This window comes from Cotesia glomerata, linkage group LG1, assembly GCF_020080835.1.
Source record: "Cotesia glomerata isolate CgM1 linkage group LG1, MPM_Cglom_v2.3, whole genome shotgun sequence".
In the NCBI taxonomy this organism is placed as follows: Eukaryota; Metazoa; Arthropoda; class Insecta; order Hymenoptera; family Braconidae; genus Cotesia; species Cotesia glomerata.
The window spans coordinates 5,007,549-5,018,724 of NC_058158.1; the positions used below are offsets into that span (position 1 = coordinate 5,007,549).

The window sequence follows — 11,176 nt, forward strand, 5'->3', positions numbered from 1 at the left end:
TACCAATTGTCGGTTTTAATAAATAAAACTTCTACTTTAGTGACATTTTAATATTAATATTTAAAGAATTTTTAATGAATAATTTTGACAGATGTGTTATAAATTTTTTATAAAAATACTATTTTAATTTTTGAATAAAAATTTTGAATGAACAATATTGAGTTCATATGTGTACATATATACATACAAAAAAATACGTAAGTATATAAGTATGTGTACGTCAGCTGACAGTGACAATTTACCGGTTTGGGGAATTTCCCAACTCCAAAATAAAAAAACTTGGATAATAATTATAATTGTATATTATAATAGAAAAATCAACAACGCAATTGACTATTAAATGAAGCTTGTTGGAGAAAAATTAAAATTGTTAATAAGTGTATTAAATATATAAATGTGTGTGGATTTTGCGTTGGTCATCAATACCAAGATAAAAATGGCGGATGCTCATGAAAATTTCGAGTAATAGGGGTCATATAGTTCTGTTTTTAAAATAAAACTATTAATAACAGTGTAATTAAATATAAACCAGTGTTTGTAATCAAGGATTATCTCTGTGAAGTGTAGAGATAAGTGAAAGAAGCCAGTTATGGATACAAGCTAAACATAAACGTGAAATAAATAGTAATTAGGTGATAGGAAGTAGGTATGAAATAAATTATTAAAATTGGTATTATATCCGGTTAATATAATTGAAATTTGTAGGACGTTTGACGTTGTCAGCTTCCTGTGTTCGAGATTTGTTGTTGGCCTGCAGTTTCAGTCTGGGTTGAGGAAAAAAAAAATACATGATGAATTGGGAATTCATTTCAGAGGCCAATGCTCATTTGACAGAGACTGAATTACGTTATTACGGTGATATATTTTTGTATTGTTGTGACAACACCGATCCAGACAATGTCCCGGTTGTCAAGGCTGCTGAATTATTTCGATCTGCTAATTTACCTCGAGATACTACTATCAAGGTAATTGTTACTCATTGTTATTTTCATTATGCAACGAGATTTAATATGTATGGTAATCGAATTAATTTTATTAAAATTACTAATCAATTCAATATTCATAAAATTTATCAACAGTTTTGATTTCTTTAAGAATATAAAGTTAACCGACATCTAAAAATTGTTATGATTTTTTTTATTAAAAAATTACAAAAAATTTTTATCATTTGTTAAAAACTTGAAAAATTATTAATGCAATTTTTCAAAAATATTTTTTAGTTATAATTTAATAAATTAAGCAAAATACAAAAATCAAAAATGTCAGCTAACTTTATTATTATGATTTCTTTATCTGTTTTATCAATATTTTTTATTATCGCATTATTTCGTAGAAAGTTAATTCTAGTCACATTGAAAAAAATTTTTTTATACACTTATAAATTCCCAAAACATTTCAAAAAAAATTATAAAATTTTATAACAGCTAATTAATTTATTTTAAATCGCATAAAATTTTCTTCATTTAATTTAATTAATTGCAATCATAATTACTATTATTATTGTTATTATCGTAGATACTGGATATCTGCGTGGGCTCCAAAGTAAACAATCACATGGGCAGGAAGCAGTTTTACGCAGCATTGAAATTAGTCGCAGCACACCAAGCTGGTCTGGATATTCACCGTGACATGGCTATTAATTCCCTGGAAATAGCGACACCGTTACCCAGGTTTTCATGGCCTACGTCAGGTGACGAGGACACCACAGACAGGCGTAAAGATTGTATGGTAGCTAAGAGCACAACAGCCAGTGGACTGACTGGGTCGCGGTTGCCTGAGAGCACCACTGAGAGTGAAAGCGATGCAGAGTCGCCACGAGAAACTGGAGGCAGTACCGACTCACCGACACCCACCAACAGTGTCACGCAGGAAAGAATAATCGACGGTTTGATGGCCGGAGAAACGATTCTCGATTCAACCTCCGGGAGTTGGCAAGGTCTCCTAGTATCTGAAGAGCAGCGACAGCTGCTGGGCACTGAGGAAGAGAGTTCCGAGCGACACAGCAGCGATGAAGCTGACGGAGATGGAGACGCTTCGAGTTTTCCGCCAGAAGAAGTTTGGATCATCAGTGACGAGCAGAGAGATTATTACGCCGCTCAGTTTTCACGGCTACAGCCGAATCCGGAAGGTTTGCTGGCTGGTTCCATCGCGAGGACCTTCTTCGAGAAGTCCCGGCTGCCCGTCGCTGAACTGAGACGCATTTGGCAGCTGGCAGACGTCACCAGAGACGGAGCGTTGAGCTTGCAGGAGTTTTACGTCGCGATGCATCTCGTTGTGCTGAGGAGAAATCACGTACCACTGCCAGACTCGTTACCTCCGAGCTTGGCGTTCACGTTGACAGTACCGCCGCCTCCGTTGCCAACTTTGAATTCTGTTGTGGTTGAACCGTCAGCTCCGCAGTCTCCTCCTCCGCCTCCACCGTCACCACCGACGCAAACTACGCAGCCAATTCATAGTCAGTCGCAATCTCAGTCTCAGACTCAGTCTCAATCTCAATCTCAATCTCAATCTCAAGGCTCACCTTCTGCGACGACTGGTTCAAGCGCTGCAAATACGCGAGAAAAAAATAAAGAGTGGACGAAATTTGTAGACTCTCCTACTGGCAGTGCTGGTGCTTTAGCTAGTCCTGGGCCAAAGCCCAAGTTTATCGTTAATTTTGACTTACAAAAAGCTGCTGTCGATCGAGATCCCAAGATTCTACACCCGGTGCCACTTAGACTGACCCCCGAGGCGGCTATTCTAGCCTCCAGTGCCAATGGAAACAACAGCACCGCTGGGCTCGTTGATGAAGACATTCTTCTGTCGGCTGTCAACCTGGGACAGAGGTCGCTCAATAAGAAGTCTTTGGCTTCCAACGACGACGGTCTTGCTGTCACGCCAAAAAAAGAGCCACCTCCTCCGCCACCTCCTAGACCTTATAGAACCCACACTCGAAGCTCTAGTCTTGATCTTAATAAATTAGGTAAATAATTTTTTTTTTTTTATAATAGTTTTATAGATCCCTCTATCATTCTGATATTTGCAGCAATAATTTTATTTTTTTGAAAAAAATCATTTATAAATTTATCCAGTAATTATAAAAAATCCCTATTATTATTATTATTATTATTATTATTATTATTATTATTTATTTATTTATTTTATTCTATTATTATTTGATTTTATATTTCGTTAGGTAAAAATGGACAAAATTTTTTAGGTGCTCCACCTTCTGTGCCACCCAGAGTGTCTCCAGGAGTTGTAAGTTTTACAGTCACTAAAAATTTATATTTTTTATAAACTTATTCGATTTTCTTTTAAAGAGCTCGCCAAGAAAACTAGTCGGTCAACGAAGTGAATGTGAGGACCCGAGATTGGTTAATGAAAATCCAAGTTTCGTCGCTGATTTTTCTCACTTTTCTCCCAAGAATGAAGATATCACAAATCTGGAAAGTGTTCCAGCAAACCAGAGCCAACAATTCACTGGAGTCTGTGGTGCTTTTCATATCTATCGGAAACCCAATCTTAGTAATGAATTTCAAAAATTTTTTTACTTAATTTTAAAATATTAAACTATTTAATTAAAATAATAAATAATTAAAAAATTAATTTTAGAACGTGGAGAAGGAGAAGAAGAGGGCAAGGATGATACAGATGACAGCAAAAGTCTGACTTTAGAAGAATTGAGAGAAAAAAATGCCGAGTTACGGCTCGTTTGCGAGGAGCTGACTCGTGAACTAGCTGGTGCATTGCAAGAGCGTATTAATTTGCGTGCTAAATTACTCCTTATCACTTGATCCTGTATTTCATCGCTATCTCTATTGCACTTGCAACAATCAGACGATCTAGTTGTCCGCCCATATCTGCAATCATGTCGCTCTCGTTCGCTTTCTTCATGAACAAAAATTTTCATTAATTATTCACTTATTTAAATAATTCTTTATTTTTTTACTCGCACCCTAACTTGTCAGTAATATTTAGAAGAGCATTATCAATAGTTGCATACTAAACTTTATACATATTTTCCCTTCACTTTAATTGATAAAATTTCACGGTGTGTTGATTAATAAATTAATAAATTGAAAAAAATAATAATTAATCATCGGTACTGAGTAACAATAAAAGTGATAATGATAAATAATAACTAACAGTGTCGATGGGCTTTATCGATTAAAGTCTAAATGTATTTTCGTAAGCTATTTAAAAAAATCTAATCAAACATTTCCATCGTAACGTCGTCTCTACGACTTAGTTAGCTGTTCATGTTTTCTAAATATAATACAATATTAATTATTTTTATTTATAATTAATATATAAATTTAAAAAATAAATATCATAATTAAAAAGACAAATGAAAAGTAAAATGAATTTTAAATAACTGTTGCATTATTATCAATCGATGGTTGGTCTAAATGTATTTGTATATATGTAAGTTTAGCAGAGATTAAAAAAAAATGAATTAATAAATATTACGAGAAATATTTATAGCTCTCGTTAATGGGATTGATTCCCCTGATAGTTGATTCTATTTGATGTAATTAAATTAATTATATATAATAATTTACTGTAACTGAGATTTTTTTTTTATTTAATAAATATCTGGCTCATTAATTTTATGGTAGCAAAATAAGTTTTCATTATTCATTATTCTTTCTTCATTAATTTTAATTCAAATAATTGATAATAATTTATTGTACTTGGTAAAAAGTTTAGGATTAGATGAAGGTAAAATAAAAAGGTATGTAATAAACTAATTTGTTCTTTATATTTATTGATGTTTGAAAGAAAACTCGATGAACAACGACGATAGGAAATACATATTGAATTGCATCGATTTATATTAAATCAACTGTACATAAATATAGTTGACAAAATATGTAATTATTAATTAAAATTGTAAACTGTCTTTAACTTGATGATTTAAAATAATGCTTTTCATATAATTTTTTTTTTTTATTATAATTATAATTATTATCATTATTAACTCTATAATTTAACGATTTGATGATGATGATGAAAAGCTTTTTAAACATCTGCCTCTCTCAGGTTATCTTCTTTCAATTTGAACTGCTACTATTAAAGACAACGATGTTAAAAGCCGGCTATATTATTTAATCGTACCCTCATCATTGCTGCGTAACGACAATCCGTGATATGGAATCATCGTGATAAATTTAATCTTGTTAAATTTATTGGTCTTTGGATTGCATGAACTTGATGAGGTCAATGACACGGCTGGAGTAACCGAACTCGTTGTCGTACCAAGAGATGAGCTTGACGAATCCGTCACTCAATGGGATTCCAGCCTTGGCATCGAAAATACTTGAGTGGTTGTCACCGATGAAGTCGGAGGATACAACATCATCTTCGGTGTATCCTAAGATGCCCTTGAGTGGTCCCTCAGCGGCTTCCTTGACCTTGGCCTTGATTGCGTCGTAGCTTGCTGGTTTGCCAAGACGGACTGTCAAGTCAACGACGGATACGTTGGCAACTGGGACACGGAATGCCATACCAGTAAGCTTGCCGTTCAATGCTGGAATAACTTTGCCGACGGCTTTGGCAGCACCAGTTGCTGCTGGAATGATGTTTTGGGCAGCTCCACGTCCATCACGCCACAACTATAGAAATTTTTTTTTTATTACTAATAAAATTCTTCTAGTATTTTGATACAATTATTTTTATAAATAAATATAATATTAATACCAACCTTTCCAGATGGTCCATCAACAGTCTTCTGGGTAGCGGTGGTAGCATGGACAGTGGTCATAAGACCCTCAACAATTTCAAAGTTGTCATGAATGACCTTGGCCAATGGAGCAAGACAGTTGGTTGTGCAAGATGCGTTTGACACAACTTTGTGGCTTGGATCGTAAGAGTCAAGGTTCACACCAACGACGTACATTGGTGCATCAGCAGATGGAGCTGAGATGATAACTTTCTTGGCACCACCTTCCAAGTGAGCCTATATGCAGAAAATTAGTTAACAATTATATAATTTTTAGTTTTTTATAAACAAATAAAAATACAGTAGCAATGCAATGAAAAGCTAAAATAATTCAAGTAATAAATCAACTTACTGAAGCCTTTTCAATGGTAGTAAAGACTCCAGTTGACTCAACGACGTATTCAGCGCCAGCTTTGCTCCATGGAATGGCTTTGGGGTCACGTTCGTTGAAGACCATGATTTTGTTACCGTTTACAATCAAATTTCCGTCCTTGGCTTCGACGGTTCCCTTGAATTTACCGTGGGTTGAGTCATATTTGAACATGTAGACCATGTAGTCCAAGTCGATGAACGGGTCATTGACAGCAACAACCTAATTCATTTATTTCTCGTTAATGAATTATGATTAATTAATTTTTTCAGAGTATATACTTCTCGTAGAAGCAATGTACTCATATCATTTTTTTTTTAATTTAACAGTAATAAATTATTATTATTTGTCATATTAATAAAAAATTCATCATACTGACCGTTGCACCACGTTCAATGGAAGCTCTCAAGACGAGACGTCCAATACGTCCGAAACCGTTGATTCCAATTTTACTCATGATTAATAAGTTTTACTCTAAAAAAGAAAAAATTTTCAAAATTATTAATCAACATTAATAATTTAAATTATTAAAAAACATCAATATTTAAAAATGTTTCCCACAAAAAAAAATTCAAATCACTTTCTTATGTAATTTAAAAAATTTTTTTAACTCTCCGTTAAATGAAATATGATATCATATTTCATTTAACAAAAAATTTTTAAATATTTTCAGCGACCGAAAAATTCTGTTTAAAATAAGAAATTACGCTTGACAGTTAACACAGAAACTAATTAGTACTAACAATTACTCAAGGCCTCAAACAATTATGAGAGTTGAATCTGTTGTTTAATATTAATACTGATTTATTTTTTTAAACGTTTGATATGAGCATGAGAGCTGATATCAAGTATGAATGAAGGAAATTTCAATTCATCTGTTCTCTCCCAAGTACAAAGGTCGTGCAAGGTCAGATTTTTTTTCTTTTAGCAAACTATTTAAACGTCAGCCATTGTCAGTGGGCCACAGAATGTCACGGCGCAGATTACATATATATGCCCCCAGCTGTAACTATCTCCAGATCAATACTTTAAGTATGCCAGATGATGTAGCTCGCTACGAATATCACGTAATCCAACAACCTCTATATATATATATATATACATATATATATATTGGCTAAATCTATTGCTTTTTTAAATAAAACAAAACCACACCCTTACTAAAAATTAATTTCAAAATTAGCAATAAACAATATTTAAATTTTTTCTTATCACTTCATTGTTGATCATTGTTATATTGTAGATTATTTAACTGACATTGAAAAATAAAATAAAGTAACTATTCAGCAATGAAGTGATGACGTATTAATGAAATAATGTTAGAAAATACTTGAAATTTAATTTTAAACAACTATTGCGTCATAGTTGTTAAATAATTTTGCAATGTGTCCTAGACTTAGATAACAATAAACTATGTTAGATTGAATATGTAATAAATATATATATATTTTTATTACTATTTAAAAGTATTGCTTCACAGTTATCATATATGACGTGACTTTCGGCACGTAGGACGAAAAAAAAAATTAATTTAGTGAGAAATTAAATAATTTATAAATTACTGATTTTTGTTGAATCAAAGAGAGTAATTAGACAAAAAGTGACAACTAGATGTCAATTGTCAGTGTAATTAGATAAAATTTAAATTTAGATGGCCGTGCCCTTGACGGCGACCATTTTTTGTAGTCGCGGATCGCGTGTTTTAAAGATTTGGATGTTATTTAATTTAATGAAATAAAATGTGATGAATATGGATTTATGGATGGGATTGCGAGTGGCGTGATAATTCTAGAATAAATTATCGATATTAGGTGATTTGAATGTTTAATTGTAAGTAATGTAAGTTTTAATGTGTGGTATGATGTACTTACGTAACAGCGAAATAAGCCGGCGATCACTTGAACAACTGCGGAAATAATGTCGTTTGAAGGGCAAGCTGCCGAATATAAATGGCGACTTGCGAGTGCGCTCTGGTTACTTGTTTTTTATTGGTCGTGACGACGCGTCCGACGTAGCAGTCACATGGTTCTTCACGGGATAATCCGACGACTGGCTTTCGGTTTTATTAGAAAACCGCGGAAGTTTTTGAGTTAGATCATTTGTTAACTAAAATTATTGTAATTAATTTTATGACAATTAATTTAGCAGATGTTTATAATTTTAAAAATTCTTGTAACAAATAAATGATGCCAACAAAAATTAGAAAGAAAAATTGATATTCAGAAATTTTAAAAAATTAAAAATGCAATTGTTTTAAAATAATTTTTCGGAACAAATTTGTTTGTTAAAAAAAATTAAAAAATTGTCAAGTGACTGCTAACTTTAATGTTATATTCATTTTTTTTGACAGATATTTTACTGTTTTTGTATTTAATAATATAAAAATTTTTTTTATTAACAAAGAAGAAATTAAAAATTCATGTAAAATATTTTTTTTTAATTTAATTAATGTTTTTTGGTGTATTATTTATATTGTTTTTGAGAAATTGTAAGAAAAATTAGAAAAAAAGTTTCATTTGTTTATTTTATTGATTATTGCATCATGTAATTAAGAAAATTAAAAAAAACGAATATGATATTAAAATTGATAAATATGTGATAATTTTTATAAATTTTTTAGCAACGAAGTTATAGCAATAAAAAGTTGTTTAAAAAATTACATCTTACAAGTTCTAAAAAATTATAAATGTAATTATTAAAAAAAAATTTTCTAGACCAATTTTATTTATCAAAAAAAATAAAAAAATTGTCATTTATATTGAATTCTTATTTCATGTTTAAGAAATGGTATTTATTTCTTTAGATAATAAAAATAATTTTCATTTAAAATAATTGAAATATTTTTCAATCGGAATAAACTAGAAATTTTGAATAAAAAAGTTGACAAAAAAGCTATTTAAATTATAATTGACTTTTATTATTATCTATAATAAAAAATTTTTATTTTGAACAATTATAAAAATAATTATCCAGTGAAAGAATCATCAATATTATGGTCAGCCGGAGAGCAGCCTTTTCCAGAATCAACATCTTGCATAAATCGTATCAAATCGATTATCCGATGAGCAAAACCGTACTCGTTGTCATACCAGACAATAACTTTTATAAATGTACCAGTCTGTGGAATAGCAGCCTTTGCGTCAAACACACACGAGTACTTAGTGTGATTGAAATCTGACGAAACAACGTCATCTTCGGTGTAATGCATTATCCCGCGGAGTTCACCGTCCGCGGCTTTCTTCATCGCCGTTTTTACTTCATCATAGCTTGCTATTTTTTCTATTCTTTATGAAAAAAATAGTCAATACAAAAACCTTGTATAAATTATTTTTATCAATACAAGACCGTTATTAGACCGTGTATAATAAATTATTCAACGGATAAATAACTTCAATTATTAATCATTACCTGAATGTGATATCACATAATGAAACATTAGGAACAGGTACTCGGAATGCAATCGCTGATATTTTATCTTTTAATTCGGGAATTATTGTTCCTAAAGAATTAGCAGCTCCAGTTGATGTTGGAATTATGTTTTGAAGGCACCCTCTGCCATCTCGCCACAACTTTAGGCAAATGTACATTTTTTTAACATAAAAGTACTTGATAGTTAATAAAATAAAAGTTATTGAGACTTTTAAAAAATATAAAACTGAAATTAACAGACATCTGTTCTTTTTTGGTAATCGGAAAAAATAAGCCCAGAAAGAATTCTAAAGTTATGAAAAATTCATATTATTTCATTAAAATTATTATAAAATAAAAATTCTAATAATAATAATAATGTATCACTCCCACAATTTTCCTGAAAAATATGCACCCCCAGAATAATCACTCCATTTTTTGTTACAAAAAAAAATATTATTATTATTATTATTATTTTTTTTTATTTTTAAATAATTTTAATGAAATAATATGAATTTTTCATAACTTTAAAATTTTTTTCCGGGATTCGTTCTTTTTTGGGTCCCTAAAATAAATAAATTCCTCCTAAGAAAAAATTTTTTAAAAACTTACAACTGTTTTAGAAAAAATTTTTTTTAATAATTTATTTCTTGAAAAAGTCTTAGAAATCATCAAATGTCAGCTAATTTCAATATTATTAAAAAATTAAAACCTCACACGACGTTCAAATGCAAAATGCAAAATGCAATGCAGAGTGCAATTAAACTTGGTATATATATAAATATAAATTTATATATACAATATTACAACGTGGGAGATGAGAATAATGACTACAAAGTAAACGTGCCTTTCCAGTGGGTCCATCGACGGTTTTTTGAGTGGCAGTTGTCGCGTGAATACTCGTAATCATTGCTTCGAGTACTTGGAAATTATCATGCATCACTTTGACTACTGGAGCGACGCAATTGGTCGTACAAGATGCTGCTGATACAACATATCCTTTTTTAGGGGTGTAACTGCAATGGTTTACTCCAATAACGTACATCGGGGCATCCGATGGTGCGGTTATCACAACTCTTTTTGCGCCTCCGTCTATATGCATCTTTAATTAATAAAAAATTTTTAATTTAATTAAAAAATTTTTAAAAAAATTAAAAAAATTTTACCGATGCTTTTTCAAGTGACGTAAAAACTCCAGTTGCCTCAATAACAAAATAAACGCCGTGATTGTTCCACTTTATTTTAGAAGGATTTTTTTCTTGAGAAGTTGATATTCTTTTATTGCCAATAACCAAGGCGGCTTTCTCGCATACCATTATAGAGGGATAAGTACCATGTGTCGAATCGTATTTGAATAAATATAACATGTAGTCGGTTGAAATAAACGGGTCGTTTATTAATCTCACCTTTAATATATAAAAAAGCATAAATTGATTGAAAGTTACCAGATAATTTTTTATGAGATTGAATTTTGTACGTCAATATCGTTCTCGAGACAGACACGCAAGCACATTCTTCCTATTCTTCCGAATCCGTTAATTCCTACAGTCATCATTTTGTTTTGTCGATTTACAGAATATATTTATAACTTTCTGGGTAATCAATACGTGGATTATAAATTATTTCTTTAGAGTTAAATGTCAAAATGATGAAAATATTTTATTTTCACTTTCAATTGTTTTATCTTGTATAAA

At 31.2% G+C, this 11,176-nt stretch overlaps 3 protein-coding genes across 7 annotated transcripts; 1 reads left to right on the forward strand and 2 right to left on the reverse strand.

Moving 5' to 3' along the window:
• The first annotated feature begins 191 nt into the window (after positions 1-191).
• On the forward strand, positions 192-4,879 carry LOC123275235 (ralBP1-associated Eps domain-containing protein 2). 4 transcript variants are annotated; one of them, XM_044743204.1, is made up of 6 exons: positions 192-646; positions 706-965; positions 1,516-2,962; positions 3,176-3,240; positions 3,303-3,507; positions 3,595-4,879. In XM_044743204.1, the coding sequence occupies exons 2-6, from the start codon at positions 789-791 to the stop codon at positions 3,774-3,776; spliced, it is 2,076 nt and encodes a 691-aa protein (XP_044599139.1). In that variant the 5' UTR covers positions 192-646; positions 706-788; the 3' UTR covers positions 3,777-4,879. The 4 variants fall into 4 exon arrangements, with proteins under 4 accessions (XP_044599139.1, XP_044599142.1, XP_044599140.1 ...); XM_044743207.1 differs by having other exon boundaries at positions 3,200-3,240; XM_044743205.1 differs by having other exon boundaries at positions 192-642.
• On the reverse strand, positions 4,731-8,078 carry LOC123275237 (glyceraldehyde-3-phosphate dehydrogenase 2). Of its 2 annotated transcripts, none has more exons than XM_044743211.1 (5): positions 7,946-8,078; positions 6,454-6,548; positions 6,057-6,296; positions 5,687-5,941; positions 4,731-5,597 (listed from the first exon to the last, which is right to left on the reverse strand). In XM_044743211.1, the coding sequence occupies exons 2-5, from the start codon at positions 6,529-6,531 to the stop codon at positions 5,169-5,171; spliced, it is 1,002 nt and encodes a 333-aa protein (XP_044599146.1). In that variant the 5' UTR covers positions 6,532-6,548; positions 7,946-8,078; the 3' UTR covers positions 4,731-5,168. The 2 variants fall into 2 exon arrangements, with proteins under 2 accessions (XP_044599146.1, XP_044599147.1); XM_044743212.1 differs by lacking the exon at positions 7,946-8,078 and adding an exon at positions 6,818-6,836.
• Positions 8,079-8,997: 919 nt separating this feature from the next.
• LOC123274977 (glyceraldehyde-3-phosphate dehydrogenase-like) lies at positions 8,998-11,145 on the reverse strand. The gene is made up of 5 exons (XM_044742813.1): positions 10,960-11,145; positions 10,649-10,888; positions 10,330-10,584; positions 9,483-9,643; positions 8,998-9,358 (listed from the first exon to the last, which is right to left on the reverse strand). The coding sequence occupies exons 1-5, from the start codon at positions 11,035-11,037 to the stop codon at positions 9,040-9,042; spliced, it is 1,053 nt and encodes a 350-aa protein (XP_044598748.1). The 5' UTR covers positions 11,038-11,145; the 3' UTR covers positions 8,998-9,039.
• Between the last annotated feature and the right edge of the window lie 31 nt (positions 11,146-11,176).

Bases quoted from the DNA above. Each gene is read 5' to 3' on its own strand.
- LOC123275237 (XM_044743211.1), bottom strand. From the start codon at position 6,531: ATGAGTAAAATTGGAATCAACGGTTTCGGACGTATTGGACGTCTCGTC. The intron at 5,942-6,056 runs GTAAGTTGATTT...TTCTGCATATAG, and splicing joins CTACCATTGAAAAGGCTTCA to GCTCACTTGGAAGGTGGTGC. The intron at 5,598-5,686 runs GTTGGTATTAAT...AAATTTCTATAG, and splicing joins TTGATGGACCATCTGGAAAG to TTGTGGCGTGATGGACGTGG.
- LOC123275235 (XM_044743204.1), top strand. From the start codon at position 789: ATGATGAATTGGGAATTCATTTCAGAGGCCAATGCTCATTTGACAGAG. The intron at 966-1,515 runs GTAATTGTTACT...TTATTATCGTAG, and splicing joins CTCGAGATACTACTATCAAG to ATACTGGATATCTGCGTGGG. The intron at 3,508-3,594 runs GTAATGAATTTC...AATTAATTTTAG, and splicing joins CTATCGGAAACCCAATCTTA to AACGTGGAGAAGGAGAAGAA.
- LOC123274977 (XM_044742813.1), bottom strand. From the start codon at position 11,037: ATGATGACTGTAGGAATTAACGGATTCGGAAGAATAGGAAGAATGTGC. The intron at 10,889-10,959 runs GTACAAAATTCA...TATATATTAAAG, and splicing joins GTCTCGAGAACGATATTGAC to GTGAGATTAATAAACGACCC. The intron at 9,359-9,482 runs GTAATGATTAAT...TTTTTCATAAAG, and splicing joins TTATGTGATATCACATTCAG to AATAGAAAAAATAGCAAGCT.